The sequence below is a fragment of the Kockiozyma suomiensis genome, assembly GCF_038497685.1.
Source record: "Kockiozyma suomiensis strain NRRL Y-17356 unplaced genomic scaffold V2V93scaffold_1, whole genome shotgun sequence".
Lineage (NCBI taxonomy): Eukaryota > Fungi > Ascomycota > Lipomycetes > Lipomycetales > Lipomycetaceae > Kockiozyma > Kockiozyma suomiensis.
Window position 1 is genome coordinate 38,456 of NW_027117664.1, and position 26,482 is coordinate 64,937.

At 45.3% G+C, this 26,482-nt stretch overlaps 13 protein-coding genes and 1 non-coding gene across 14 annotated transcripts; 4 read left to right on the plus strand and 10 right to left on the minus strand.

Annotated features, from left to right (window-relative positions):
- The first annotated feature begins 1,060 nt into the window (after positions 1-1,060).
- V2V93DRAFT_361788 (ras family-domain-containing protein) lies at positions 1,061-2,594 on the plus strand. Its single transcript, XM_066908184.1, has 4 exons — positions 1,061-1,369; positions 1,534-1,654; positions 1,710-1,985; positions 2,047-2,594. Exons 1-4 carry the CDS (start codon positions 1,361-1,363, stop codon positions 2,286-2,288), a joined length of 648 nt encoding a protein of 215 aa, XP_066768243.1. The 5' UTR covers positions 1,061-1,360; the 3' UTR covers positions 2,289-2,594.
- A 74-nt stretch (positions 2,595-2,668) lies between these two features.
- Positions 2,669-3,842, plus strand: V2V93DRAFT_361791 (uncharacterized protein). Its single transcript, XM_066908185.1, has 3 exons — positions 2,669-2,974; positions 3,027-3,115; positions 3,177-3,842. Exons 1-3 carry the CDS (start codon positions 2,731-2,733, stop codon positions 3,756-3,758), a joined length of 915 nt encoding a protein of 304 aa, XP_066768244.1. The 5' UTR covers positions 2,669-2,730; the 3' UTR covers positions 3,759-3,842.
- Positions 3,790-5,090, minus strand: V2V93DRAFT_361793 (Elongator complex protein 4). The gene has a single exon (XM_066908186.1). The coding sequence runs from the start codon at positions 5,037-5,039 to the stop codon at positions 3,825-3,827; it is 1,215 nt and encodes a 404-aa protein (XP_066768245.1). The 5' UTR covers positions 5,040-5,090; the 3' UTR covers positions 3,790-3,824.
- Positions 5,091-8,110, minus strand: V2V93DRAFT_361795 (fungal-specific transcription factor domain-containing protein). Its single transcript, XM_066908187.1, has 2 exons — positions 7,616-8,110; positions 5,091-7,554 (listed from the first exon to the last, which is right to left on the minus strand). The coding sequence occupies exons 1-2, from the start codon at positions 7,962-7,964 to the stop codon at positions 5,405-5,407; spliced, it is 2,499 nt and encodes an 832-aa protein (XP_066768246.1). The 5' UTR covers positions 7,965-8,110; the 3' UTR covers positions 5,091-5,404.
- Positions 8,111-8,250: 140 nt separating this feature from the next.
- On the minus strand, positions 8,251-9,412 carry V2V93DRAFT_361796 (uncharacterized protein). The gene is made up of 3 exons (XM_066908188.1): positions 9,117-9,412; positions 8,689-9,044; positions 8,251-8,615 (listed from the first exon to the last, which is right to left on the minus strand). Exons 1-3 carry the CDS (start codon positions 9,117-9,119, stop codon positions 8,555-8,557), a joined length of 420 nt encoding a protein of 139 aa, XP_066768247.1. The 5' UTR covers positions 9,120-9,412; the 3' UTR covers positions 8,251-8,554.
- On the minus strand, positions 9,368-9,454 carry V2V93DRAFT_t8. The gene has a single exon. It is a non-coding gene; the product is annotated as a tRNA-Trp (tRNA).
- A 1,759-nt stretch (positions 9,455-11,213) lies between these two features.
- On the minus strand, positions 11,214-12,188 carry V2V93DRAFT_319221 (uncharacterized protein; the record flags this gene model as incomplete). Its single annotated transcript, XM_066907268.1, has 3 exons — positions 11,214-11,291; positions 11,403-11,866; positions 11,945-12,188. The coding sequence occupies 3 exons, from the start codon at positions 12,186-12,188 to the stop codon at positions 11,214-11,216; spliced, it is 786 nt and encodes a 261-aa protein (XP_066768248.1).
- Positions 12,189-12,319: 131 nt separating this feature from the next.
- On the minus strand, positions 12,320-14,006 carry V2V93DRAFT_361803 (uncharacterized protein). The gene is made up of 4 exons (XM_066908189.1): positions 13,756-14,006; positions 13,585-13,638; positions 13,372-13,519; positions 12,320-13,309 (listed from the first exon to the last, which is right to left on the minus strand). Exons 1-4 carry the CDS (start codon positions 13,951-13,953, stop codon positions 12,609-12,611), a joined length of 1,101 nt encoding a protein of 366 aa, XP_066768249.1. The 5' UTR covers positions 13,954-14,006; the 3' UTR covers positions 12,320-12,608.
- Positions 14,007-14,676: 670 nt separating this feature from the next.
- Positions 14,677-16,353, minus strand: V2V93DRAFT_319743 (uncharacterized protein; the record flags this gene model as incomplete). The annotated part of the gene is made up of 2 exons (XM_066907284.1): positions 14,677-15,815; positions 15,990-16,353. 2 exons carry the CDS (start codon positions 16,351-16,353, stop codon positions 14,677-14,679), a joined length of 1,503 nt encoding a protein of 500 aa, XP_066768250.1.
- A 612-nt stretch (positions 16,354-16,965) lies between these two features.
- V2V93DRAFT_361806 (origin recognition complex subunit 6-domain-containing protein) lies at positions 16,966-18,107 on the plus strand. The gene has a single exon (XM_066908190.1). It carries the CDS (start codon positions 16,974-16,976, stop codon positions 18,027-18,029), a length of 1,056 nt encoding a protein of 351 aa, XP_066768251.1. The 5' UTR covers positions 16,966-16,973; the 3' UTR covers positions 18,030-18,107.
- V2V93DRAFT_1071 (uncharacterized protein) lies at positions 18,030-19,789 on the minus strand. The gene has a single exon (XM_066906736.1). It carries the CDS (start codon positions 19,498-19,500, stop codon positions 18,130-18,132), a length of 1,371 nt encoding a protein of 456 aa, XP_066768252.1. The 5' UTR covers positions 19,501-19,789; the 3' UTR covers positions 18,030-18,129.
- A 158-nt stretch (positions 19,790-19,947) lies between these two features.
- Positions 19,948-22,964, minus strand: V2V93DRAFT_377190 (uncharacterized protein; the record flags this gene model as incomplete). Its single annotated transcript, XM_066911903.1, has 3 exons — positions 19,948-22,391; positions 22,450-22,662; positions 22,730-22,964. The coding sequence occupies 3 exons, from the start codon at positions 22,962-22,964 to the stop codon at positions 19,948-19,950; spliced, it is 2,892 nt and encodes a 963-aa protein (XP_066768253.1).
- Positions 22,965-23,232: 268 nt separating this feature from the next.
- On the plus strand, positions 23,233-25,803 carry V2V93DRAFT_361808 (Lipin/Ned1/Smp2-domain-containing protein). Its single transcript, XM_066908191.1, has 3 exons — positions 23,233-23,542; positions 23,603-23,673; positions 23,726-25,803. The coding sequence occupies exons 1-3, from the start codon at positions 23,434-23,436 to the stop codon at positions 25,649-25,651; spliced, it is 2,106 nt and encodes a 701-aa protein (XP_066768254.1). The 5' UTR covers positions 23,233-23,433; the 3' UTR covers positions 25,652-25,803.
- On the minus strand, positions 25,708-26,388 carry V2V93DRAFT_361809 (Tim10/DDP family zinc finger-domain-containing protein). The gene is made up of 3 exons (XM_066908192.1): positions 26,166-26,388; positions 25,964-26,093; positions 25,708-25,901 (listed from the first exon to the last, which is right to left on the minus strand). The coding sequence occupies exons 1-3, from the start codon at positions 26,270-26,272 to the stop codon at positions 25,872-25,874; spliced, it is 267 nt and encodes an 88-aa protein (XP_066768255.1). The 5' UTR covers positions 26,273-26,388; the 3' UTR covers positions 25,708-25,871.
- Between the last annotated feature and the right edge of the window lie 94 nt (positions 26,389-26,482).

The window sequence follows — 26,482 nt, forward strand, 5'->3', positions numbered from 1 at the left end:
CGAACTTGCGGTTAGGCTCTTAGTTGTGATTGCAGTATGAGATACTGAGTCGAAATTAGTATCAATATGATCTTAAAGTTGAATGAGGTATAAGAAATAACCTGGCAATAGAATCGGATCTGAGTAGCACGTATTGTCTCTCTGATAAAGATGAAGATGCTTCATTACCTACCGCGTTTGCTAAGACTGATCTGTAAATTACTGACATCTGAATACCGTTTGAATTGTAACAGTCTGTTTTCAGACTGATATATCCAAAACAGATCATAAGAGTAAGTTATTTGGCTACTTAGGGATCTGCATGTCTCCCGTATCTTCTTGAGAAAACTACTCGTTTCAATTTTCTCTCTTTTTTGCTCCATACTACGTAGAGCTACCAGATACGTAATGGAATTAAATAAACACAAATATAAAACAATGATTATATGATAATTGCAAAAAACCCTTGATCGCCATATCGAAATTAGACAAATGGGCTCTAGCAAAAAGGGCTCTAGCAGAAAGGAAAAGGCTCATCGGGTTAGGGGTGTTCCGAACACTATTTGGATACTATGGGCTTTTACTAAAACTATTTACCAATAAAGTAAAAACAAATCTTTCAAATAGCAAATAAGAATATGCAATCCTTTATTCACTTGCAGACTTACTGCCAGATCACCAAATAAGCAGCCTTTTGGCACAAGTCACCAACTACGAGTCGACAAGCATACTTGTATAACCTTTATAAGAACTTCACCACTAGATGATAACCCGCAAATTAAGACGGTACAAGTTCATTTTAAGAACGTGATTATGACGATTCTTGTATTGAGAGGTTCATATTGTCCAGACATGTTTGCATTCTTATTTATACAAGATTTACAGAATACCTACCACAGAATCTATAATTATTACGTCTCTAACCAGTGTTTGCAAGCCACATTATTAGTGCCTTTCCGTCTCAACTAGAAGCAATATATATATATACATATATATATATATTCTACGTATCAAAACATCAATACCGGAAAACATCAATCGATACCTTCACAATGGAAAGGGTTAGGTTAAACTCCGATTGAGGCCCACCCTCGAGCACAAAACCCACCAAAAAAGTTGAGGCTTGGTTTCTCTTTGAATTCATCTTGTTCTCTTTTCTTTTCTTATCCATCTTTTGCTTTCTTTGATTCGTCTTTACTAAGAATATTTGGAAAGTGCTTATACTCTTGATATAGTTTTGCTGTATCCTTCGATTACCCATTCCAATTTCCTTCGCAGTCGTGCTTGTGAATCTCAGCATATCTCCTCCTTTTCTGTTCCACAATCTCGAGCTCGTTCCAGCTTATCATCTTTCTTCAATATAAAAAATCATTCCGGATAAATGTCAAAAGTATGCTCTCTCTTATGCTTTACTAGTTCTGTGTCTATTATTGCTGGTGGACAGTTTCTTGTCTTGCTCATTTCCTCTCTAATTTGACTGATCTGGCCCCACGCTGATCCTTAAATGCTCGCTATTTATTACGGCGCTCACTAACAGTCTCTTCCCAAATATAGTCACAATTTTTGCAAGAATACAAACTTGTGGTAGTCGGAGGTGGTGGAGTTGGAAAATCGGCTCTTACTATTCAATTGATCCAGAGTCATTTTGTCGACGAATACGATCCCACGATCGAAGGTAAGATTGACCCATTTCGCACTGTATACTAAGAATCCGTCTAATAATTACAAAGACTCATACCGAAAACAATGCGGCATTGATGGTGAAGTGGCCTTGCTTGACGTTCTTGATACAGCCGGCCAGGAAGAGTACTCAGCCATGCGTGAACAGTACATGCGAGCTGGCCAAGGCTTTTTACTTGTTTACTCTATAACCTCGCGATCCTCGTTCGAAGAAATCACATCTTTTCAGCAGCAGATTCTTCGGGTCAAGGATAAGGATTATTTCCCGATTATTGTGGTTGGCAACAAGTGCGATCTTGAAACTGAGCGACAAGTTTCCCAGCAGGGTTAGTTTTCAATCTTTCAAAACTTTTATATCAAAACTATCGTCTAATAAGATATTTACAGAGGGCAAGCAACTAGCCAAGCAGTTCCAGTGCGGTTTTATTGAAACGTCAGCCAAACAACGCATCAACGTTGACGAAGCTTTTTACAATCTCGTTCGCGAAATCCGGCGTTACAACAGAGAGCAGAATCCTAGTACATATAGTCCCACTACGCCTGGTGGAAATAATGCTGCCGTGCGTCAATCAACTACGGGTACAGCTGATCGAAAAAGCGGTAGCGCCGGATGTTGCGTGATCATCTGAAAGTATTTATTGTGTGTCCCTTTTTGATTCTGTTTGTTTTGGGGAGTAGATGGTAATATATTTGTATTAATGGATTTTTTTTCCTGATTGATCTGGTGAGGTTGTTTGTAATTTTTCGGTGAAATACGTGGATGTTGACGGTCAAAGTTTTTTTTTTTTTCGTACATTTACCCCGTGTGCAATCTTTGGTTTAATCCTGCGCAGTTTGTTGTTCACCTTTGTTTGATCTTTTCTGAATGAATATCGCGCAGTATTCATATGCTCATTGTGTCTTATCTGAAATAAAACTGTAGTTCTATGATAAAAGGGAGTAGGGACACGTGACTGCAGTTTACTATGCAAACTCGCAAAGACAACTTTATCTGGCAATTCTCACCGATCTCTGCTAACCGCTAAAAGAGTGCTGATACTCCGAATTTTGCTTATTAAATTTGCTTAGAAAATGTCACAACAATCCGAGATTTTCAATGTTCCGCCGCGTCGGAATCCAGGACCGCCGGTGCAAAAAGTAGATTTTGATCCTGAGAAACCACTACTCACGCAACGCGAATTCTCCGATTTATTCTGGGTTACCGATGCGAAGCTTGAAAAGAAGGATAAGCGCGACATTCTTAGTGAGCTTCATCGAACCTATGTTTATCGTGTGATTGGTGGGGTTTTGGGAACCGTTGTTGCAGGCGTTGGGTGTATGTATATCTCCAAAAGTGGATAACTTTGAAATACTAATACTTGTCATAGCATACACAATGCTGAAGCGATACATGCCTAATGCGAGACGATCAATGACTGCATTTGCTACGCTTTTAGGATGCGAATTCGGTAGCGACGTATGATTTGCTTTCGTATAGTGTTTGATATAGTAGTTCTCCTGTACTAACTTCAGAAAAGATCGGCTACGGGATTGGAATGACGAAAGCCGCCCGCGATTTCAGTCACAGACCACCATGTAGAAGTGTTATGCGCATGGTAGCTATGCGACCTACTCTTGCGCTGTGGATCAATTACTATGCCGACGGCAAGCGCCAGAATTCGTTTGTTGCCTGGTGGAATGAGGAGAATGTCGGCAACACCCAAACTTATTACAACGATGTACCTGAAATTCCGTACGGCGAATTTCCCGCCTTCGGTGAGCCTACAACAGTCACAATGACCGAGCAGGAGCGCCTGAAACCTTTTGGTGCAGTGGGTGACCCTGAACCAGTTGCGCCTTCATCATGGGATCTCGCTGTCTCGCGTCGCAAATCTGAAGAGAACGAATACAAGCCAAAGACTGAGCCACCCCGGTACGGTACGAAGAAGAAATACTCTAAATCTACGTACGCATCGCAGGATCTTGCTCTCGATCGTCCTCCGGAGGAAGAGACCCAGGATGACTTTGATCGAAAGATTGAGATGGAGCGGCAAGGTATTGATCAACCAGACGATTTCTCGGCCAGCGAGAATAAATACTCGCAATCGAAGTATGACTAGAGTTATTAACTAGGTTCCTGTAAATATTATTCCTGAATTTTGTTCTATTAAATACATATATCTACATCAAAAATCAAGTGGGTCCGATGCCTTCTTCTTTTCTTCAGCTTCATCAATCATGACTGGAATACCCCATTTTTCAATCCTCATACCTCCTTTACCGATTTTAAATGCGTATTCGGTGTTTCGAACAACCATCGCTCCTCGATCACTGACAATCGGGACTTTAATTACATCGACAAACCCCTGAAAACTTCCCTTCTCGTCGTCTTTATTTTGAGATTTTGATAATGACGGCGTTGGTACCAGTCTTATCACGCCATCAACTAGCATTTCAATCCAGGGAATTAGCACGTTATTAAAGCCGTCACCATTCAGATCAAAGAGACCGGTAGATAATGTAATAAAAGTCGTTATTTTTCCTTCGTTTGATCGCATAATACTTCTTAACGATGTCAAGAACCCAAGAAGCCTGCTAGGCTGGAAAGCAAATTCAACATCCGCGTATACAGTTGGATTCAGAAATCCAGGGATTACAAGCCGTAAGATCTTGTGCTCTTCGCGCTTAATACTGGCAAGCAAAGCACTCACTCTGGACAGAATTCCATCGTAGACATTTCCACCTTGTCCTACTTCGACGGAAATATACCTTAAATTGGTTGGCTGGTGCAATGCTCGCGCGGTAATGTTGAAAGGCGTACAGTAATTCTCATCAGAAGCACTTGAGTGAGTCTCTGTATCTGCATTTTGCGCGGCATTTGCACCGGTTCCACGATACCTCCATGCAATTTTTAGCCCCTGCTGATTCGGAGTCGGCGGTCCACCTTCGACACTCTTACTGCTACTACTCTTGGAAGATCGTCTGGGTCCCATCTTTGACGGCAATTCCGCACCCCATCGCCCTTCTTCAACACCTACCACCGCCACAAGGTCTCCATTACAGACGCCCTGAGCAGCATAGCATCTAGCGAGCACACTCGCAAAATCTGTAGCCGACGATTCTTCAATTAATAAATTTGTCCCTAAAGGCTGTCCACCGTGCAGTAATAATTTATCAAGTGAACTAGTTCCAGTAGAGAGCATCACATGATCGGAAAATAGCGGCGATGGTCGCAATGAGGGCGGTAGAGGAGTCGATGATGACGACGATGGTGAAGACACTGCTGTCGTCTTAGAAGCAGCGGTCTCAGGCGGAAGACGCAATGGTGCTGAAGAAGATATTATCGGAGGAGGATGTCGTGCTGATAGAGATATAGGATCATTCCGTTTTCTGAACGACATTGTTTTCAATTTGTTGTATCAATTCTGAAATATTTTTAATTTCTTCATTCAACATTGATCTGGTAAAATTCAACCCAGCGGGTTAGGGTGAACCAAACTCAGGCGTAGTAAATAATAACGAAAGACTGCTTCAACATGTAGAATAATAAAAAAATTGCATTAAATACAATCACATATAAAAAAGACTCCTAGTCCTAAAAAGCTCCTATATAGTTACAAGCAAAAAGTACGACCAAAAAGAAAAAGAAAAAAAAAAAATTCAAAAACATAGATCAGTAAGGAAAAATGCGCATTCCATCCATAAATTTTGCTCAGACACAAAACACCAAAGCAGACACTAAAAATTATAATTAACAGCTTCATTATTACACGGCAAGTCCGCTACCTCCTGCACACCACCTATATAATCCAACAATCTCCCGGCGCCGACGTCGGCCCTCATCTCGAATTTCGGCATTGTCGATGTGTCCATTCAGAGGCTTACCCATACCGACAAGTGCACCGCGCATGACGCGCCTAAAATTGCGCTGATACTCGGTATTCAGCGTGACAATACAGACTTCATGCGCTCTGACTACTGTTTCGCAAGCTTCTCGCACTTCTTCGCTGACGTTAGACTCAAGTTTGTCGACAAGCATCAGCCAGATAAAACTTCCGTGAAGTAAATAAACGCCAAAAAAGAAAGGCATAAACATCAGTTCTGGATCATGTCGCAACACAGACTTTACTGCATCAGCAGAGCGCAGCGCGTGTGATGTACAATTCATAAACTCTGTAGTCGATAGTAGCGAATCTGGGGCGTAAAGCAAATCAAGTGGATCCCAATATCCCGCTAATAAAATCCGCAGTACGTAAGACAAATGAGTTGCATAATGCCGCCACACATTCGACAAGCCAGGATCATCGGATGTTGCTCTCAAACTGCTTTCGAACTGGTCAAGCGTATTTGAGAGTTGCTGACGCATTTCTGAAGTGATATTGTAGAGCCGCATCATCGGATTCTGCTCTAGGTGGTGCACTTCAACAATCCCACCAAGAATCGCCATAAGCGGCAGAAAAAATCCATATATGCTCGTTCCTGCTACTGTATACGTGACTCCCTTGCGTGAGCTAGAATCAGGTACTAGCTCAGGTGGTGTAAGTAAACCATCAGAATTAACTGATAGCCATTCCTCCTCCGTCGCCAGAGGCTGGTAAAGACTCATGCATTGCGAATCAAGAATCGTCAGCGGACGGTTATAGCATAAACCAAGATGTCGATCTACCATATATAATAACCACCAGGTACGACGCATTTCCTCGCGCGTCTCGTCGTCGAGATCAGCATGCTCAGTGTTGAGCTTGAGCTCCTTGGCAAGAGCCCAGCCTGCGTTCCACCACCGTAAACTCGAGCCTTTAAACTCAGAGGCCGAGGTCACCGTTCCGAGATGGATATATGTCATTACATCGTCTAGGGTACCATGCACTGTCGTATGCAGCAATGGCCGCAAAGTAGACACGCACAGATCAAGCAGGCGATGGATGATATCGAGGCGGGCCGATGGCGACGACGTCATGTGCGGATTATCGGACGTATAAGCAGCTGAGAGTAGTAGTGCATAGACCAAAGCCGATGAGCACTCGCGGGGTCGAGTATGCGACATTATTGACGAGCGACGCAGAATCGGCGCCAAACAATAAATATTTCTCGTAAAGTAATCTTCCAACAGATCACTCGGTAATGAAGACGGCATAAAGGTGTTTAACTGCGAAATCACACCGGATAGAACGGGATACCTGGGATTAGACGTCGGAGTTGGCGGTAGTGGAGTGATAGGAAGCGACCCGAGCGATGACGGCTGCGAGACATATTCGGGAATAACGGGCTCCGGAGGTGATGCCAGCGCAAACCATGCCGGGGTACTGCCGGACCGCTGATGATTTTGTGTAGATTGGCTTGCCGAGGCAGTATTATCAACTGCAGAAGCCGAAGCCGCAGCATTGCTCATGGTCATCGGCGGCGAGTGTTTTGGAATCGAGATCGAAGACCTGCGCACGGTTGTTCCTGCAGGCGTCGGAGCCTCTGTCATAGGCTGAGGCGTGTTCATCGGCGGCATAGGAGCATTGGGCGAAGGCGGGCTTCCGGGAGTTGCAAGGGCAAGAAATACTGCGAGGTCGTTGGGCGATTGGGAGTATGTCTGGCCATTTCCTGCCGCATGCATTCTATTTGGAGAAGTTTCATAGAGCATGAATGGATCCGTCGATGTCGGATCGGTCTCGTTCGATGCCGGGTTATGTTGTGAATCGCCAGCGCCGGTGCCAGAGTCAAGGTCATCGTCAATGATCATTTCATCGCGGCGTCGCGCAGAGTCTTCTGAAGCCTGCAGAGCATGCTTAGAGTGGTTTTGCTGCATGCTGCTGTTTACTAGAACATTAGCAGCAGCGACTGCCGCAACCGCTGCCTGCTCCAGTTCACGCTTCGAAACTTTACCTCGTTTTTTCCTCTGTCGGACATATTCACATTGTAGAGATAATTCTATAAGAAGCCAAACATTAGATACCAAATATTGCCGCATGATGAGCAAAATAATACATACCGACGCAGGGCAAACAAGGCTGCTTCCCGTCACATTTCGTCCGTAATCTATTGCATTGGTCACACGCTCTGCTAACTCGTTTGCGTTTACTTTCGTCCGCTGCGATAGATTTGTGTCGCCGGGTGGAGGCTGCGGAGTGGTTTAAGACTGCATCTGTAGTCGTAGCCGAGTCAGCAGCGGGCGGGAGCAGGATAGCCGAGTCAATGTCAACCTGCTGCTCTATTCCGCAATTGCCTTGCTGATTCTCTTGGTCTTGCTGATATTGCAGTTGCTGCGGTTGTGGTAGCGACTGCTGCTGCTGCTGCTGGTTAGACAAAGACGCGATGGACGCAGCTACCGCGGAGGACATAAGAATAAGGAGACCCTCTGCTGTTTCTAGTTTCTAGAGTAGCTTTCAAATACACTAACGTCCCAGATACAAGAGATGCAAGAAATACAAGAGCAAGCAGCAGGAGTGACGAGATAGGCAGAGCAGAGGTCGACTTTGGTTTCGAGCTGGGCTCTTCCAAAAAGTGTAGGTGGCGCACCCGATCTTGTGGCGTCCGTGCGGCGGTTTCGGTGACAGTCTCCACAGAACTCTGGCCTATATCGTGAAGTGTAAACTAGTCTATGTTGTCTACCGAGTAAATGTATTTCCTGATCTATTCAGTGGATGTCATACTATATGCACTCAATATAGTCTGTATTTGATCTACAGATAAACGTCATACTTGTGGACGCAGACTTTGGACTCTTGACACAGAAATCTTTATTATAACTCAACATGTAATCGTCTCCGATACTTTAATCATCAGAACGAGCAGCCTTCTTTTTCGCTGAAAACGCAGGTCTATCGGCTAAAATTGAGCCTATTAAAACCATATTCACTTCTGTCATATGTTGTGCTATCTCAGTTTATCGCAAATATCTTACTTTTCATGCATCTACTTCGACTCTCCCTTATTCTCGTAGCATTGCGTCAATGTCCATTACCTCATCCTCATCGGCAACTTCTAACAGCCTAAAAGTGGGGAAAAAAAAGATACCAGGTTAGCATCTCAATGTACGTAACCAATTGACTTGATACTACTCACTTGTTGACATCGGCCTGAGCTCTAAAAATCTCAACTGCACCCGCATACAACATCTTTGCGTGCTGTGTGGCAGTGACTGGCATATAATACAACAACACATACGGAGCTTTATGCCGTCCGTCCTTCGTAACGATAGGATAGCTCAGCACGACATATCGCGGCGTGTTGCCCGGCAAAGCATCAGCTAGATCTTCGAGACTGCTGTAGATTTCCGCAGGTGATTGCTCGACTATCGACATGTCCGCCGTCGAGATCTCGAATATTTTAGCCTGAGGCGTCGTCGCTCGCGCTGAGCCAAAGCGGAGGTCGCGTAGGGACTTTGTAGTCGTCGCCGGCAGCGTGTATAGTGATTGCGACTGCAAGTTGAGTTAGCTATCAAGGCCCACAAACATCAGCGGCAATGTGTAATCAATCAGTTGGAGAAATACCATTTTCCTCTACTTTGTGTATATAAATCGGGCGGTTGAGCGTATTTTGAAGACTACTATCAATTACAGAATCATCTTCAGACTGACTGCTCTCGGAGCCGCCGAACTTTAAAGTCTACGTCACTGTTGATTATATCCCAACTCACCCATCTAGGAGCGCATTAAATTTTTATTCTTGCAGTATCATATTACTGACTTCAACTCAGTATCATATGTCAAATAAAAACAACGGCCTCGAAATAAAAAAAAAATGAAACGGACAGGAATTGAACCTGCAACCCTTCGATTGACCAACTCGAAAACTGGAGTCGAAAGCTCTACCATTGAGCCACCGCTTCTTATCATTAACTTTTAATAAAAAAACTGCCAGTCATATCTCGTCAAATCGTGTGATGTCATTCTGAGCGTCACTCTACGCCGCTTTATAGAAGTCTAGGAAAAATACTATGGGTATAACTTCTATCAGTTCTGTTTTATTAATCGCTATGGAACTGAATTTGTAGGATTTAGTAGGGTTTGTGGGGCTTAGTCCGCATTGCTCGGAAAACATCGTCTATTCCGCTTGTACGTGTCGGTCTCCTGATTCTGTACTCCTGATAGCGAAGACAATTTATCAACTAGGATATTTCAGAAGTTTTAACTTGAGAGATTCTACTACTAGATAGATCTTCGAAGAAGATATTTACTAAATAAATACGCTTTTTCCACAAATCTTCTACTACTTGAATAAAGCTTGAATGACCACCAAGTATTATATCATCGTTTTACTGCTGGCGGTGCTGCTCGGTGTTTCTACCAGCTGTAATATCGGCAGGGAGATTGATAGGGGTGTAAAAATGGTTTTCATGGCGAGTAATCTCATTCGGCGGACTATCGAACCCGGTTTTCGTTTTGATCAGTACAAAGTTTGCGATACTTGAAAGTGGCAATTCAGATCTAATCATACGGATTACACGGCTTGGCAGTATGTTTACACCCAAGAATATCAAGAATGCAAGTGGATACGGACGAGTGTCATGAATAAGAAGGAAAGAGAAAATCTACAAGCCAACATTTCGAGTTCGGGGTTTGCTGGCCAGTGCCATCTGTTCAATACTGGTAGAACTGTTTGGTATATAAAGTGGGTCAGAAATGATAGCGGAATGCAGGTTAACGAAATATATTGCCCAAGAGCAGCCGATTTCGGAGCGCCATCGCCGTACTATGACGTCTGGACAGTGGTGAAGTAGGCGAATCAACTTCAGTTGAATAGAACTGGCCAAGGTGAGCTTTTCTTTTCTTTTTTTTTTCTTTTTTTTTCTTTTTTTTTAGTAAGAATGGATTCAAGAGCCTTGCAGAATCCTTATCATACTTTCCACTTTACAACAAACGCGATATATGATGGACTAATAAAGTGTGGCGTAGGACAACGAAGAATCAACAAGAACCATACTGACGCGACATGTAACGACGAGTTGTCCGAGGCAGATTTCTAACTACTTTTAACAACTATAAACAACAGAACATAGTAATCAAAATATGTTCTCTGACAGAGATCAATTTGGTCAACCTTTTGCTTCGACTGAATTTGACTTGGACGGTGGCCAAAGGGTCTGCTTGAATTCGTTTCGGATCATAGTATTTTGTTTTACAATATCCATAATAATATCATTAGTCAATCAAACTCGGAATGGGACTCTGTAAAATACACGGGAGTTTTGACAGTGCTTGCTATTAGTACTGGAGAGAATAATAGAACGTAGAGTTCAAAATTTGTCACCAGCTTGACAATATCTAAATATTTTACACAAATGACCGCAATTGGCGAAAATCGGCACAATAATCTCCGGGCAAGCTATTTGGTTTCCAAAATAGAACCGTTCCAAGCACTGATATTCTGTCTACTGAGTCACAAATTACACGATATTCGAATTCAAAAATGATTGTAAAATGCAGATATACTTATAAAAAAAAAGCAAAATCCGTGTACCGGCATGTACTCCTGTATAATTAGATGAAAACAGCAAAATAATCATTAAATCGAATAACCGAGCCTCCATAAATACGCCCTTCATTAACTCCAAATAAAAATTCCCCAGCCAAATAAAATATTATATCTCAGCAATGATCAGGAAATGGTCGACGATAGTCATTAGATTGATATACAGCATAACTATTCAAAAACCGTTTTGACAACTGCGACCCGTCAACGTCCGCGCGTAAATTGTTAACGGTATGTCCAGCGACCGCATAAGTGCTCTCGCAAGTCTTGATCAAAAGTGTCTTAACAGCGTCCAGCATCGCAACAATCCGCTCAGTAATCGGCACCTGAGCACGTTGGGTCTTAATTTGACGGGCGTATTCGAGACGAGAATTATACTCCGCCACGCCGGTTTCGAGTGCGGCTACATTGGCGACGTCGGCAGTGATGGAAGAGGCAGTATGAGAAGCTAGGATCGCGCCATCAAAACGATCTAGCGCCGACTGTACAAGCTTGGCACCTTGAGGACCCTCAGGAGGCAATGGATAGACTAGATCAACCATGCAAGACCTATCACCTTCATAAAATCGTTTCCATTTCGCAATATGTGGTCGATCGCGTACGAGGGCGATGGCGTCGCGACAGGCAGGGCGCTGCTTGAAGCGATAAGATACCGCATCAGTGCCAAGGGCAATACCAACTTGAGTGCCGAGATAGAACCCAGTAATGCCACATATGGATTTGCCTATTGTTCTAGCGAATCGAAAGACGAAAAGACCGCGACGCAGTGCTGGACTACAAGTCAGCATAACGCTCCGATAAATATAGACCTATACAGATCAAAAGCAGAAAAAAAATAATAGCATACGCGCAGATAGCATATATAATCCCATAATACTTCCAGACATGAGAGAACCGGTATTCACATGTGCGATCCCGCGTGCCAGATCACGACGGTCAGGTTCAGAAAGCTGGTTATCGACCGTGACGAAGCGACGCAGATGCTGCGCGTGCAATGTCGCTTGCTGCGATATCGCGAGATCAGACGATTGCACTTGAGTATCTGCTTTACAAAATATAGAGCGAAACTTTGACTTTGTTTGCTCAGCCATCTTTTGTGACTCTGCGACGATTGATGAAGGGGGTGGAATCAGAGGGTGATCTGAGCTGGGAGTAAGCGAGAGCGAGTGATAGAGGTGCGTTGGGAGTTCTGGTTTAACTCCCAATTAATTTTAGTCGGACATTTTTAAGTAATATCGTCACATTTAAATCATCCATACATACTAATACATAATACAAGACAAAGGAAAGGAAAAAAACCCAATGCAGACATTAGAATTTCTTGCAGTATCAAAAAATAAATGAAGCCATAACCATTTACTACCCCATCCAAAGCTCCAAAGACCAAAATCAAAAAATGAAACACATGAGCATTCTCGAGATATACAAAAAAAGAAATAATAATGAAAATAGACTCAAGCTTGTTAAAGAAATCGATAGCTATACTGTATATATTTATCAAAAAATAGTAATCAATCGAGCGAGAAACGTCGCTTGCGATTAGGAGATGTCGGCGAGTAAAACTGCGCTCCATTATCAACATCGTCAAATTTTTCAGTGTCATCTGCAGCAGGACTCAAGTTAGATATCCTGAGTCTCTTGCCTAGAGACGAATGTGAGGCAATGTACGGCTTAAGACCTTTATCAAAATTCCGCGCACAGACAATCATGTTGATTTCCGATACGAGAATTAAGAACAGCGTAATGGCTGCAAATACCGTCAGACTTTTTCTTGCTGAAACGTATTTTGACTCTTGAGATGGTTGGTACATCCGAATAAGCTTGAACATAAAATAAGCCATGCCGGCTAAGAAGACAAGAAACATACAACCGGTAATCCATTTACGTTCGTGTCTGACAGCAAATTGCGTTAGGAATAAAGCAACCACGGTGCACGGAATAACAGCAATCGTAAGGCCAAATTCAACGTCTTTGCGATTCAAGATAATGACGCAAAACTGGACCGTAAACCCGAGGAAGAAGAAGGCGTCAAATTTTAAAAGACTAATGAAAATCTGGTAGGCGAGGTATCTTCGCCGCATGTCAAAGCCGGCACCGATCTGTTTGTAGATCGACCATCCAAATTCTGCATAGAGCTGATAGCAAATATAGACCATGACGAAAGTAACCACGCCAAGGACGCCGATAATAGCTATTAACGTCGGTCTCATTTCTGCACAAAATTAGACTTTTTTTTTCTGGTTTAAAAGTTGGAAAAAGTGGGAAACTACATACCACCCCAAGCTGAACTGTCTAAAACAAAAGACCCAGAGTCGTCATCAAGAGCCCAGGTTGAAAGGAACTGAACGGCGACTTTAATTTGCTCAAACTGGATGCCAGCGTACACCAGCAGTGCCACGTTAAATATACAGAGTCCAATTACCTAGTGTCCGTTTGTTAAATACATTAAAAGAATATAAGGCTTAACAGAAAATGATTAAATCTCACTTGAATTGTATTTTTTAGTCGTAGAGCATCGTAAGTCATAGCTAGTTGATAGACCTGAGGGGAAAAGAGAGGTTAGCACCCCTTTCCATGGCACGTACAAACGACGGTCACCACTAGCACTACTCATGACTGGCACCCAAGCTTGAGAAAGCAAATAATGATCAAACATACTTCACCAAAAATGAATAGAGCAAGATAAGTAGGGATTGCAACAGTATTTGAACTCCTGCGTTGCTCCGAACTGATTTTCGAATTTATATTGTACTGAAATTTGCCAAAGACGTATCCCTCGAGCGCGAGCACGACAGCTGCTTCGACAAACACAACTGCGAAAAGCGCAATTTGCCGGGCCGTCCTTGGCACGTACATGATGTTTTATTTGTTTGCTCCTTCGACGATTCTTCGGTGGTCAGAAGGCAGACTGCGACGAGAATCTGAAGCGAAAAAGGAGAAGCGAAGCTGCTGAGGCGGGGGCTGGCTTGGCTAGGCACACAAACCACTTAATTTGCTGACATGTTTCCTACGCGCTTCAGACGCGGTTTCAGGACGCGTACGAAGGAAGGGTTTAATGAATGCACTATAATATCCTCCACTCGATTACAAACAAAATTAAACAATAACTATTAGAAGGCATTCACAATTAACACCGGTTCAAGTATGGCTTGTGACATAAATAAAAAGCAAAAGAAAGAGAGATACACTATTACCGCTCCCTATACATGAACAAAAAACAAAAACACAAACAAAATAGAAACCTGCGCCTGATACCATTCCGATCCAGTCCGATCCAGTCCGATTATTAGAATAAAATATAGAAAATGAGAAAAGTGAAAATAAAGAAAAGAAAAAATAAAGAAAAGAAAAAATAAACAATAATCCAACTCTAGATGCAGATAAGCTATAGTTCTGCACGTATTACATCAAAGATCACAAACTCCGGCCCAGTCCGTCATTATAAAGAAAAAAAAATAATGAAGAAGAACAAAATAGAGAAAGAAAAGAAAGAAAGAGAAAAAAAAGAAAGAAGGAAAGAAAGCAAGAAAGGAAGAAAGAAAGAAAGAAAAAAAGTGTTCAACGATGCTGCAACCTAACTTAAGAAAGTAATTTACTAATACCCATCACCTTCCTGACATTCTCTGCTCGATCTTCAATAATCTCAATCTTACGCTCGGCAGGATGCGGTCCAAATAACCTCATCCCACCGTCAGTCTCGCTGAGAGTATGAATCATGACGTCAGAAGGTGAGGCAGTACCATCGCTAAGGGCCGGAGTAGGCATCGCCGCCGCAGCGCTCATGCTCGGACGATCCGCAAAGGCAAGAAGGCCACTGACAGCATCGGTGGCCGGGTTATCAGCTACAGATGAAAGACGCACAACATTAAGCTCCTGCTTTCCATCCCAGCGATACAAGTAATCGCCGCATTCAAACTCGTTTTCGTCTTCAGAGGTGTTACCATAACGAATAACTGCATCGACATCCGCGACTGCAGATTCACACGGCGAAGAAGACATCGAGCCCGCAGACGAGCTAGCTGAATCTGTTGGCGAGTGCTGATGCTGGTACACTGCTGGTTTGTGCATAATGACACCCGCCGAGAGAAGTTGAAGCGACTTTGTAGCTTGCAGAGCGTCAAGAAAATCCGAAGGTGAGGAAGTCAAGCTCGAGTGTTTGAGAAAATCCAGCTTGACGCGCTTACTCTCTTGCTGAGGGGGAGGCGACGAAAGCGTCGACATATACGGCGTGACTGGCTGTTGCTGCTTCTGTGGCTGTAAAGTATTCTGAAGAGGTAAAGAATCACGTCTTGCTTTGCTCTCTGCATCAGTAGCCCTCACAACACGCCGCTTACTTTCATCTCCTTCGACCGTACGTCTGCGCCGCTTGCGCGGATGCTCAGACAAAGTCAGCTGCAATTGCCCGAACCCCGGCTCGTCAGGCTTGAGACACGAATCGGGAAAGTCAGCGCCAAATAGCGGAATAAGTGCATAACGGATGTGGAAACAAGTGCGTGAAGCGAGCGTGCGCGCTATAGGGTACGGCAGCCAGGTGCCCTGGATCTTGAGAAAGCCGCCGCGAACGCGTCTGATGACGGGCTCGAGATCAGGCGAGTTATCGACAAGCTTGACAATGTCTGCCTTTGAGTTGCCGATGGCCTTCCAGAGGCCAGTCAGGTGAACGTATCCGGAGTAATAGTCCCACATGATCCAGCATCCATTGATCTGATATTCAAATACTACAAACATTTGAAGTTAGTAATCCATTATATATCCAGGGTAGGGGCATATAGAGGCAAGGGGCACCCTCTGCGCTGGCGGTGATCGGCAACTCCCAACGCGCGTGTCGGCCGCACGAACAGGACCAGAACCGAGCCCAACGAAAGTAAAAACAGATGCGTAGAGAAACTTACCAGTCAAGAAGTGGCGTTCGTCGACCGAGGTTGCGTAGCGCTTACGAGCGAGTGACGGAGCTCCGCCGGTGAACTGGGCGGCGTGCTCAGGCGGGAGCATCGTGGCCGGGTCGAAAGGCGTGGCGGGGAAGTTAACCGCGTGCAGACCATCGTTGCGCTCGGCTTGGATGGCCGCTTGAATTGCCGCCGATGCGGAAGCGGACAAACGACGGGGTTTGGTGCGGGCGGGCTGCTGCCTTGCATTGGCAGTCGTCGACGCAGCCGTTGTGGGTGTCGATGTGAGTGTGGGTGTGGTGGCGGGAGGCGCTGACGGCGGAGATAGCTCCAGCGCTTTCTGCAGCGCCAATGAGGAAGATGTCGGCATAGCTGTCGCAGTATACGCGTTCGGCACATCGGCAGCTGTAGATATTTGAGTACTAGGACTGTAGAAGGGAGTAGTAGCCGGCGCGGAGGAGGCAGGAGCGGTGGTCACAAGAGGCTGCTTGGAGCGGATCTTGCTCTTTGGCTTTTGCTGCGGCGAGGGCCGGGAGTGAGCCAGAGAAGGATAGGAAATCGCAGACTGCTGAAAGGACGTCGTAAGTCGTTGCTGCTCGGCGCTAGGCTCGGGAAGAGTTCGCGGGAGCAGCAGGGGGAACCTGGCTTCTGGACGCAGGGGCGACATTGTGCGCGGGGGCTGCAGCGTGATCCGGCTGAGCAGGGGGCAAGAGAGAGATGAAAGGCAGAGGAAGTAAATAAGAAAAAAACAAAGAAATAAGATAAGGAGATAGGAAACTTGGGAAGAGGGAAGAGAAGATAGAGGAGAGGAAGCGGAGTGGTAGGGAAGCTAGAGAGAGCGGAGGGCGATGAGCAAGAAAGGCACCGGCGGAGGCGGCACCCCATCTCTCTGGGTAGTGTAATTTATTACGTAATAACGATCACGTGGACGTAAGCATCGCATCCCTATCCAGGCAACCTGATGACAATGGTTTAAAGACTACGACAATCATGAACAGCGCACTCGTCGTGACCCTTCAGTCACTGCTTCCTACTCTTACAACTGTTCCACTGGAACTGACCCGCTATGCTGCGCGTCTGCACGCGCAGTCGCGCGTGACCATTCCGCTTCCTTCTCGCGACGAACACTGCCGCGTCTATATCTGCGCTCATATCGCGTGCAGTCGCCTGCAGTCTACTCTTGCACTAGATCACATCATGCCGCATCAATTGCCATGTACAGAGAAGCGCTATAAGGAGTTGTATAATATGTTCAACTTGAAGCTGCATCATGATGGCGAATCTGATGCTGCAGATAATGGCAAGACGCTATCAAAGGCGATGATCACTGGTATCGCCAGTTCCCTTGGTCTGCCGCCTAATCTTCTTCCACTAGCCCGTTCAGGATTTTCATGTTTGCTGTCGACCAATGCAGCGGCTTCTCCAGACAGTCTAGTTCCTGGGACTGCTAGACCATTTGCTATATCTCCAAAAAGTCCAGTCGTTAAACGGGCAGAGATAGAATGGGCAGTCTTTGGAGCCGTGCTGTTTGCACTTATTTACGGTGATCGTGTGGATAACATCAGACTTGACGAGTCAAAAAAGCTACATGCCGACGTGCGCACAGATTTCTCTTTCCGGGCAAAATTTTTAAAGCTGTCGCGGGGTGCAACAGACGAGCGAGCGCTTGATCGAGCAATCTCCGAACTTGAATTGATCTGCTTTACAAAGAATTTGCGACAAGGCAGTGCATCAAAAAAGGCACAGTATTCAGTTCTTAATCGAAAGTATGCTGAAGATGTGCGGAAGTGGGTGTCTCGAGTAAGAGAACTTGCTATTTCTTCTACTATTGACTCCTCTATGTCATCATCAGTTGAAGAGCGAGATGAGAAACGGAGGATGATTGGTGGAAGTATGATACGGCCGAGTGTAATGTTTCTTACAGAGAAGAGAAGGCGAGAATATGAGCTTTGGAGGGTTGCCGCGACTAGGAAGATTAGGAGGAAGCTTGAATCGAAAAGCAAAGCTGAACGTGTCATGTCGACTCGATCATCTATTCAAGTGTAATTTTAATAAACTCTTTCTCCATTAAAATAAGTTCTTTATAAAAAATAAATTCTGCAATACATTGTTATGAAAAGACAATACGGTTTTCTATACTAAATAATTAAACGGAAAGCATAGCGACAAGCACCTTCTCGTAATCACCACTAGTCTCGCCCTTGACGCGCCGAATCAGATCCTTACCATAGATTGCTTGATAAGATTGTTTAACCGCTCTAACAAGACCATGATCCCAATGTATTCTCACGACACGCTCGATCAATAGGTAATCTTTGGTCCCCATTCCAGCCATTGTATCTTCGAGCATTTCAGCCCAAAAGACGGAAACGTTAACAGCATGCTTGACGATATGTAATAATGCATCCTCCATGTGGCCAGAAAACTTGTGTTTAATCAATTCGGCTAGCTTTTGGCCGTACTTTGAGAAATAGTTGTCTGCGATAGCACGGATATGCTGATCGGAGCGATTGGTGAGCACGGCGCAAACCAGTAGCTCGTCGGTTCCCACACCACGACCTGTAGTCGCGCGGTAAATGTCATCAGTATCGTTGGCAACTTTGACCATGTCTATGGGAGTAAATTCTTCCATACGAACGCCATTGAGTACCATGTCAAACATCTTTTCCGTCTTCAGACTTAGATCATCGGCAACAGCCGCAGCAAGAGATTTGCCGTACCGCTGCTGGTAGAGACCCTTGATCTGCGCCAGATCTGCGTTTGTGCGCGAGAGAACGACGTCGTTGAGAAGACGCTCTTTTGTGCCGAGTCCATCGAGAGCCTCGTGTACGTTTGTCACATCGGCATCAAGAGGCCCAGAGACGATTTGCAGAAGCGCGTTCTGGAAATCTGATCCTCCGCGCGTCTCGCTCTTGATAACTGACCGCAGGGATTTGCCTCGTAAGTGTTCGAACGCGGGTTTCAAGCTCGCAATCTGACCGGGTGTTTTAGTGGCAAGAGCGCGGATTAAAGCAGCCTCGTCTGTACCGAAACCCTTTGTGGCCTTGATGATTGCCTGCGCATCGGCGGTCGGGTTGTAGCTGGGGTCAATTGGAGTACCGAATTGCTGGGGCGCACCAAATTGCTGGGGTGCGCCGAATTGCTGAGGAGCTCCGTATTGCTGGGGAGCTCCATATGGTTGAGGAGCGCCATATTGCTGCTGCTGAGGAGCTCCGTATTGCTGAGGGGCACCATATTGCTGAGGAGCACCATATTGCTGAGGAGCACCGTACTGCTGCTGCTGAGGAGCACCATATTGTTGAGGAGAAGCACCGTACTGCTGCTGATGAGGAGCACCATATTGTTGAGGAGTACCATACTGCTGAGGAGCACCGTACTGCTGCTGCGGAGGGGCACCATACTGCTGTTGCTGCTGCTGTGGAGGGTATTGGCCTTGCGGGGGGCCGTAGGGATGGTTCTGCTGCGGGAACGGGGGTTGCTGCGGATTGCCGTACGGGCCTGGCTGGTAGTTTGACATGTTGTCGTCTCTGTTTTAGATACTGCTGTTGCTATAGCTACGGTAGCTGTTGATGTAGCTTTATAGAACACCAGTCTTGGCTTCCGGCCTCCTCTTCATCGGCGGCTGAAGAGCGACAGTGGCTGAGTCTATTCAGCCTCGCTGCTGCGCCTCCCCTTACTCCTCCTCCTCACGGCGTACTCTTCTGCTATTCAGTATATTATATACAATAAATCATTCTCGTATGATTCTGCACGCTCCAAAAACTGCTATGCAGCAGTAGCAAACCCGGCGTTGGCTTCAGAGCAGCGATTCTTCCTCGGCAAATGTACCTTTATCCTCCCTGGTTCAGCCGTGCACCCCCTGATTCGTCATCGCACATTCATTTATTACTAATATACTGGTTCATCATATACATTAACATACTTTAACATACATTATCCGTCTATTCTCTGTAAAATTCTGTCTTCACCACTCTGAGATATTATTCTGCGCATTCCCACGATTGCCATTAAAATCCCACAACGATCGGCCTCCGCCGTTTCCCCCGCGACGCGCAAATACGGGACTTTGCCCTGTAAACAGATTTCCTACCTGACTCCCAAAGGCACTTAGTCCGTTCACATTATTGTTACCTGTCTCCTCCGCTTGCTCACTTTCTTGTGACTGCAGCTGAGGCGCAGAAGAATATGTCGGAGACGATACTTCAAATGTACTTGATGTATAGCTTCCGCTTCGTCGTCGCGTGCCTATCGGTGCCTGTTGCTGCTCAGACGAGTCATCTCCATTAGCAGCTGGACTAGAGGAACTTTGTGCATTCAAACCTCGCTGCTTTGAAAAAGAAAACAAGCTAGCAAATCTGCGCCCTGGAGTCCGTAACTCGTCATTCAATAAAAACTCATCTGGCTCAAACCCAAGTCGTGGTCTCTGAAGGTGCTGCTGCTGAGGAGACGAGGATAGTTGCGTAGCCAGCGATGCTGCACCCGCTGACGAGCTACTACTATCAAATGAGTCTTTCTTTCTCGTAATCGACTGCATCGACTGTCCTATACTTCCAATACTACTTCCCAGCGCCGATACACCTCCAAACAGAGGTTTTCGCGCCGGTGACCGTTTTGTAAAACTTGAAAATCCCGTTAAAGCGCCAGTGCTTGATACCGATGAATTTGTACTTTGCTGCGCTAAGGCGTCGTCGTCTGATTCTTGCGACTGCCGCTGTGGCTGCTGCTGCTGCTGCTGTTGTGATGCTGGAGATGGCGATAACGAAACAGAGTTGAATACACTGAATAATTTTGATCCCCGACCAGGAGTCTTTACTAAACTAGGCAGAGACGTCGCCAGAGAAGTCTGAGGCTGACTAATATTCGTGTCTGAAGAATCGGACTGCGAAATACTCGTTGACTCGGAGTCTGCGCCAAGAACATTCTTCAGCGCTGACCCACCGGCATTATTACTACTACCCAACGGCGAAAAGAACGGCGAGGGAGCTCCAGTTAGTGAAGTACTTGAGTTGTTACCGGTGTATGCCATCGGCGATGAATATTGCGAAGGCGGTCGTGAATTTGGCGTTACTAGCGACTGCTGGGATCCAAATGAATCGAAAACTTCTGAGCTTGAGGTCGTCGCGAACGGGTGTAGATCAGCTGATGTGGATGGTGTAGCTGGTTCAACAGAATCGTGCGCCAACAGATCCTGCGGCGGAAGTTCGTCGGTGACGAAAAGATTCGATGGGAGAAGCATGTCAACTGATGGACTTATCGGGCCGCTGTTATTTAGCAGGTCATCCTCAAGGGCATCAGTGTATAAACTTGGTAACGACTGCTGGTGCTGCTGAAGAGAAAATGGAAATGTGGTCGAGAGTGACGTTGATGAAGTATCAGCTAATTGGTTTTGAAACGAAGGCGGAAAATGGAGATTGTTGAATGTCGATGCGTCAGGGAACCGAGGATCATGTAGAGGATAAGAAGTGATGGGCGAAGACACAGGTTGTTGGCTCTTGTTTCGCGTACGATTACGGCGTTTAGACGACTTTGAAACTTCAGGCGAAACTGGTGTCGTGCCAGGCATACTGCCTTGCATCGTGAGCATCGCCAACACTCCCTGAGCTTTTCGAAACTTCTCTTCAGCATCCCGATATTGCTCAAAAACATCAACATATCGTAGCTCAAGATTCTTTTGTACTTCTTTCCATGAACTTTCAAGCTTAGTGTCTTCTGCATCTTCCGAATGTAAAAGTTTTGCAAACGCATTCTCGTTTATGTCGCCTGATCTCGGATCCTTTTCCATTTCCGCTTTTTTGACTTTAGCAATCAATCCCCGAATTTCATCCTCAAGTTCATTGATAACTTTGTGCATGCCTCGCACAGCTACCCGATGACCTTTTTCTCGCTCGGCAAGTTTATTTTCCATATCGACAATCTGCTGCTCGATTTCTGATTTTCGCAAATCACGACCAGAAACATCCTTCTCCCAAGTTTCTAAATCATGCTTGATTCTATCGATACCGTCAGTCTTCTGCTTGACTGATTTCTCAACTTTAGATTTTTGCGTTTCGAGCATGCGCTTTGATTCTTCGAGCTGCTTATTTTCACTACGCATTTGTGCCCGCGCGATATCTTCTTCCTTGCGTTTCTCGCGTAAGGAATCGAGTTCGGCAGATAATGTAGCCGAGGTAGTAGTATAGTCTTCCTCGGCGTGCGCATGCTGAGCGATGACTTCCGTGATTTCGCTGCGAATCTGCTCGAGTTCGGCGGCAAGAGATTCGATTGTGTATGGCTGTGTCGCGGTGGTAAAGGAGGATGGGCGGTCGGGTGTTCGGTGAGATGGTGAGGAATGTCTGTGTGAGGAGCGATTGCTACGTTTGAAAGATGTCGAGACCACTGCAGAGTTCTTTCTGGGCTTGGTGGGAGTAGCTGTAAATGGTGTTAGTCTAGAGTAACTGACAGCGGTCATTGAATACTGATTGCTCACCTGGCTGTTCATCGTCATCGTTAGCCTCTCGCGCCACAGGCTGGATATGAGTAAGCACTAGATCCTCTTCTTTCCGACGAGTGCGTAATCTGATAAGTTGTCCAGCTGCCGAGTAGTGGTTTGAGTTGACGGCCAGCACACGCACACCGTACACCTGATCTGGGTTCAGACCCGTAATTGTAACTGTTGTCTCGCGCTTCTCGCTTTCACCGACTAGATAGACAATGTTAGTACCAGCTTCCTGCAACTAAATATTAAAAAAGCAAGAGAAAAAAAATACCATTCTGCCCATTCATCTGAATGACATGTTTCGCGACCGACGACGCCCTATCCGGCAACGACCAGTGCAAAGTCACCGAATCCGAAGTTATAGCATCAAGCGATACATGAGGAGAAGCTGGAATATCGATTCCTAAAAGATGAACTAAAGTCGGAATCGGTATTTGGAGCAGACGCGTCGCGCGGTGGAGTAGCCACACGAGCGAGAAGAAGGCGGCCACAAGCGCGAGCAGCATTTGCTCGGGGGTAAGATAAATAGAAAAGGCGTGACTTAAGATATCAATTTCATAAAAAGGTCTATCAACAACTGTAAGAAAAAAGGAAAATTTCTTTTATTCTTTTCGATTCGTTCAATTTAGACTGGTCATATTTTTTTAGAGGTAAACTTGCTCCTGAAAATGTAAAATCCATTTCTGCACGTGACATAAGAGTAAAGTTTAGCTTTCTGCATTTCGGTTGAATTTTGGAAATTCTAAAAAATTGATTTTTCCTCAAAATTAGACTGCTGGGTAAGTCCCAACAGCGAAGAATGGTGGGTTATAGCAGTATTAGAGCATTGTCCTCCATTCTTTATAAACACCTTGTTCAAAGTGATCTTCTGCTTTATATCTCATTGCTTATTGTATTTCTATACAGCTGCTCTTTTTAAGAAAAGGCAAAACTAAAAAGCAGCAGTAAAGCAGTAAATCTGCCTCGCGGGCAGCGATGCAGTACGTCGGCAGAGCTATAGGCTCCGTCTCAAAGACGTGGAACTCCATTAATCCGGCCACTTTAACTGGCGCAATCGACGTGATTGTAATTGAACAAGAAAATGGTTTGTGTATTTGCTTCTTTTCTGTTTTTGTCATTGTCGTTAACTAATGATTTATTGTAGGCGATCTGGCGTGCTCGCCTTTTCATATTCGATTCGGCAAGTTTGCCTTGCTCCAGCCTTCTCAAAAGAAGGTAGGATCCCTTTATTGCTCTTTTTTAGAATGTCAGATTCTAATTTGTCTAGGTTGATTTCATGGTAAATGGCGCAAAAATCGACTTCGCGATGAAACTCGGAGACGGTGGCGAGGCTTTCTTTGTCTTTGAGACCGATAACGACGCCATCCCTTCGGACCTACTCACTTCTCCCGTTCTCTCTCCATCTTCTTCGGCAGCATCATCTCCGGCATCAGTACATTCGTCGATGGCAAGTCTTCAAGAACCAGAGTATCTGGACCTAGAAACTTCAAGGCAGGCGCCTCGCAGCAGCACTAGCAGTCCATTGCCAACCTCTGATGCTGTAAGCGACAGCAATATTCCTCCGGTGACTTCAACTCCATCTATGGATATGCGTGCCGATGAGGCTCTTGGTCGTGCTATTCGCGAACAAGGCCTTGATGGCCCGATAGCTGACGCAGCAGCCGGTCGCGAACGTGCATCCTCGACTGACGTTTGGTCCTCAGTCGAGCTCTCGCGAGCGCTTCTGAGCGCCATCCGCTCGGACGATCCCGAGTCTTCATCCGCGATTCATCTTAGTTCGGGATCAACACCGCTTCTACGACCGCGAAGTCCTCCTTTAAGTCGCGATAAGGCGATTGAGCGTGCTCGAGAACTCAGCCGCAAGTTAAGCGTAAGCCGGATCCCGACCAAAGTCACTGATTCTGGTGATCTTGTGCTTGATATGCGTGGGTACAAAGCCGGCGCGGAAGAAACTGCCCGAGCTGAGTCTATTGCGCGCCAAATACTATCTGAGGAGCTTGCTATTAATACAGAGATTGCAAATCTCATCGCTCCGGATGAACATGGAAATCTGTGGATCTACGCTAGTGAAGATGCTCGGGAAAAAGCGATGCAACATGGCGGATCGATGGAGTTTGATTATGATGCTGATGAGCTTCTCACACCTTCTATGGCCACTGCTGCCTCGACACCGCCTTTGTTTCCCGTCTCGGTGTCTCCACCGTCGCTTGTGCCGCAGAATGACTCCGAGAAAGAGCAGCGATACGTTAAAACGTTGCGTCTCACGTCTGACCAACTAAAATCACTTAATCTTAGTCCTGGCGCGAATGCAGTCTCGTTTAGCGTCAATGGTGGTCGCGCACTGTGTACGGCACGCATGTTTTACTGGCGGTATGATTCGCCGATTGTAATATCCGATATTGACGGCACAATTACAAAGTCTGACGCATTAGGACATGTTTTGACGATACTTGGTCGAGACTGGACGCATGCCGGCGTGGCAAAGCTGTTTACAGATATTCAGAACAACGGGTATAATCTCATGTACCTCACTTCGCGCTCTGTCGGTCAAGCTGATTCTACGAGACATTACTTGCACGGTATTGAGCAAGGTGTGTATAAAGTGCCAGATGGACCAGTTATTCTGTCGCCTGATCGCACTATTGCAGCTCTGCGTCGCGAAGTCATTTATCGCAAGCCAGAAGTGTTTAAGATGGCTTGCCTGCGCGATATTCAGTCGCTTTTCGGACTGCCAGAAGGCACGCCTTTCTACGCCGGCTTTGGAAATCGCATCACAGACGCGCTGTCTTATCGTTCGGTTGGTGTTCCATCGTCTCGCATTTTCACGATTAATTCGGCTGCGGATGTGCATATGGAACTGCTGGAATTGGCTGGGTACAAGTCGTCGTATGTGCACATGACTGATCTTGTTGATCATTTTTTCCCGCCTATCGTGGGACAATTGGGGGATGAGCGATTCACGGATGTTAATTTTTGGCGGGAGCCCGTACCCGATTTGTCGGATTCGGATTCGGATGAGGAGCCGATTGCGAGAGTGGCAGCCAAGACACAGGCCGTATCTATTGACGATGACGAGGAGGAGGAGGAAGATGAAGAGTATGATGATGAAGAGGAGGACATAGAGGAGGATGAAGAGGAGGATGGAGAGTATACAGAGAATGACGCCGTGGACGAGTATGAGGAGGATGAGTGATCGTGTCAAGATGCTTTTTGTACATTTAAATTATTTCACGGTGTTATATATTTATTGCATGCTATAATTAGATTAAAGGTGGCGTATTTATGACTCGAAGTTGCAATTCAGATTTAAAGGACAATGATTTGAAAACTAATAGACATAAGGAGTAAAGAGAAATTCGATTGCTAGAGTGGATACTGAAACTATATACATATTCGTTCAAAAAGAACCACGCTTACTGCTGTGCCGCCTGCTTTTGCAGTTCCTAAACACATTCATCCAGTTAGCCCTGCCAATAATTGCTTGAAATGAAAAAGAGAAGCATACCGAGCCAACGATCTTGATGGTTTCAAAGAACTTGGCCGCGCATCTGTCAACACAATTGGACTCGCCCTTGTTGAGATCATTCTCAGAATAATGGGGCGGGACACATTTCTCATAGCAGATATTTGTCATTCTAGTTTTTGGTTAAATTATTAGCTCGATATTTCCTATTGTATCACAATAGTGATTAAAGAAAATTACTTACTTATCCTTCATTGCGCTGACCATCAACATCTCGCCCTTGATAGCATTGATTTTGTTTTCATCATAGTCCGATTGAGGACGTCCGAGGCCCATTCCAAACATAGACATTTTTAATGTTGTCGAACTTGTGTTGATTTATTTGAATTTGTATTTGAATATTGCTGCTTGTAAAGTTTTCAATTGTCTTTTCGTTTGCTATTTCGCAGTTTCACATAAGCTATACCCTAACCCAATTTGTTTTTCCATCTGGAAGTCTAAAACAGTTTAATTCTCTGCTTGATTGTATGCTAAGTTATATAGAAGAAAGGTAAGAGGTTT

Excerpts from the sequence above, each read along its gene's own strand:
- V2V93DRAFT_361788 (XM_066908184.1), top strand. Across the intron at positions 1,655-1,709 it reads ATACGATCCCACGATCGAAG|ACTCATACCGAAAACAATGC; the intron begins GTAAGATTGACC and ends ATAATTACAAAG. Across the intron at positions 1,986-2,046 it reads GCGACAAGTTTCCCAGCAGG|AGGGCAAGCAACTAGCCAAG; the intron begins GTTAGTTTTCAA and ends AGATATTTACAG.
- V2V93DRAFT_361791 (XM_066908185.1), top strand. The coding sequence starts at position 2,731 with ATGTCACAACAATCCGAGATTTTCAATGTTCCGCCGCGTCGGAATCCA. Across the intron at positions 2,975-3,026 it reads CGTTGTTGCAGGCGTTGGGT|CATACACAATGCTGAAGCGA; the intron begins GTATGTATATCT and ends TACTTGTCATAG. Across the intron at positions 3,116-3,176 it reads GATGCGAATTCGGTAGCGAC|ATCGGCTACGGGATTGGAAT; the intron begins GTATGATTTGCT and ends ACTTCAGAAAAG.
- V2V93DRAFT_361793 (XM_066908186.1), bottom strand. The coding sequence starts at position 5,039 with ATGTCGTTCAGAAAACGGAATGATCCTATATCTCTATCAGCACGACAT.
- V2V93DRAFT_361795 (XM_066908187.1), bottom strand. The coding sequence starts at position 7,964 with ATGTCCTCCGCGGTAGCTGCGTCCATCGCGTCTTTGTCTAACCAGCAG. Across the intron at positions 7,555-7,615 it reads GCCTTGTTTGCCCTGCGTCG|AATTATCTCTACAATGTGAA; the intron begins GTATGTATTATT and ends GGCTTCTTATAG.
- V2V93DRAFT_361796 (XM_066908188.1), bottom strand. Across the intron at positions 8,616-8,688 it reads GCTCAGGCCGATGTCAACAA|GCTGTTAGAAGTTGCCGATG; the intron begins GTGAGTAGTATC and ends CCCCACTTTTAG.
- V2V93DRAFT_361803 (XM_066908189.1), bottom strand. The coding sequence starts at position 13,953 with ATGTACGTGCCAAGGACGGCCCGGCAAATTGCGCTTTTCGCAGTTGTG. Across the intron at positions 13,639-13,755 it reads CTCTATTCATTTTTGGTGAA|GTCTATCAACTAGCTATGAC; the intron begins GTATGTTTGATC and ends TTTTCCCCTCAG. Across the intron at positions 13,520-13,584 it reads GACTAAAAAATACAATTCAA|GTAATTGGACTCTGTATATT; the intron begins GTGAGATTTAAT and ends AACGGACACTAG.
- V2V93DRAFT_361806 (XM_066908190.1), top strand. The coding sequence starts at position 16,974 with ATGAACAGCGCACTCGTCGTGACCCTTCAGTCACTGCTTCCTACTCTT.
- V2V93DRAFT_1071 (XM_066906736.1), bottom strand. The coding sequence starts at position 19,500 with ATGTCAAACTACCAGCCAGGCCCGTACGGCAATCCGCAGCAACCCCCG.
- V2V93DRAFT_361808 (XM_066908191.1), top strand. The coding sequence starts at position 23,434 with ATGCAGTACGTCGGCAGAGCTATAGGCTCCGTCTCAAAGACGTGGAAC. Across the intron at positions 23,543-23,602 it reads TGTAATTGAACAAGAAAATG|GCGATCTGGCGTGCTCGCCT; the intron begins GTTTGTGTATTT and ends GATTTATTGTAG. Across the intron at positions 23,674-23,725 it reads TCCAGCCTTCTCAAAAGAAG|GTTGATTTCATGGTAAATGG; the intron begins GTAGGATCCCTT and ends TAATTTGTCTAG.
- V2V93DRAFT_361809 (XM_066908192.1), bottom strand. The coding sequence starts at position 26,272 with ATGTCTATGTTTGGAATGGGCCTCGGACGTCCTCAATCGGACTATGAT. Across the intron at positions 26,094-26,165 it reads GTCAGCGCAATGAAGGATAA|AATGACAAATATCTGCTATG; the intron begins GTAAGTAATTTT and ends ACCAAAAACTAG. Across the intron at positions 25,902-25,963 it reads CCATCAAGATCGTTGGCTCG|GAACTGCAAAAGCAGGCGGC; the intron begins GTATGCTTCTCT and ends GAATGTGTTTAG.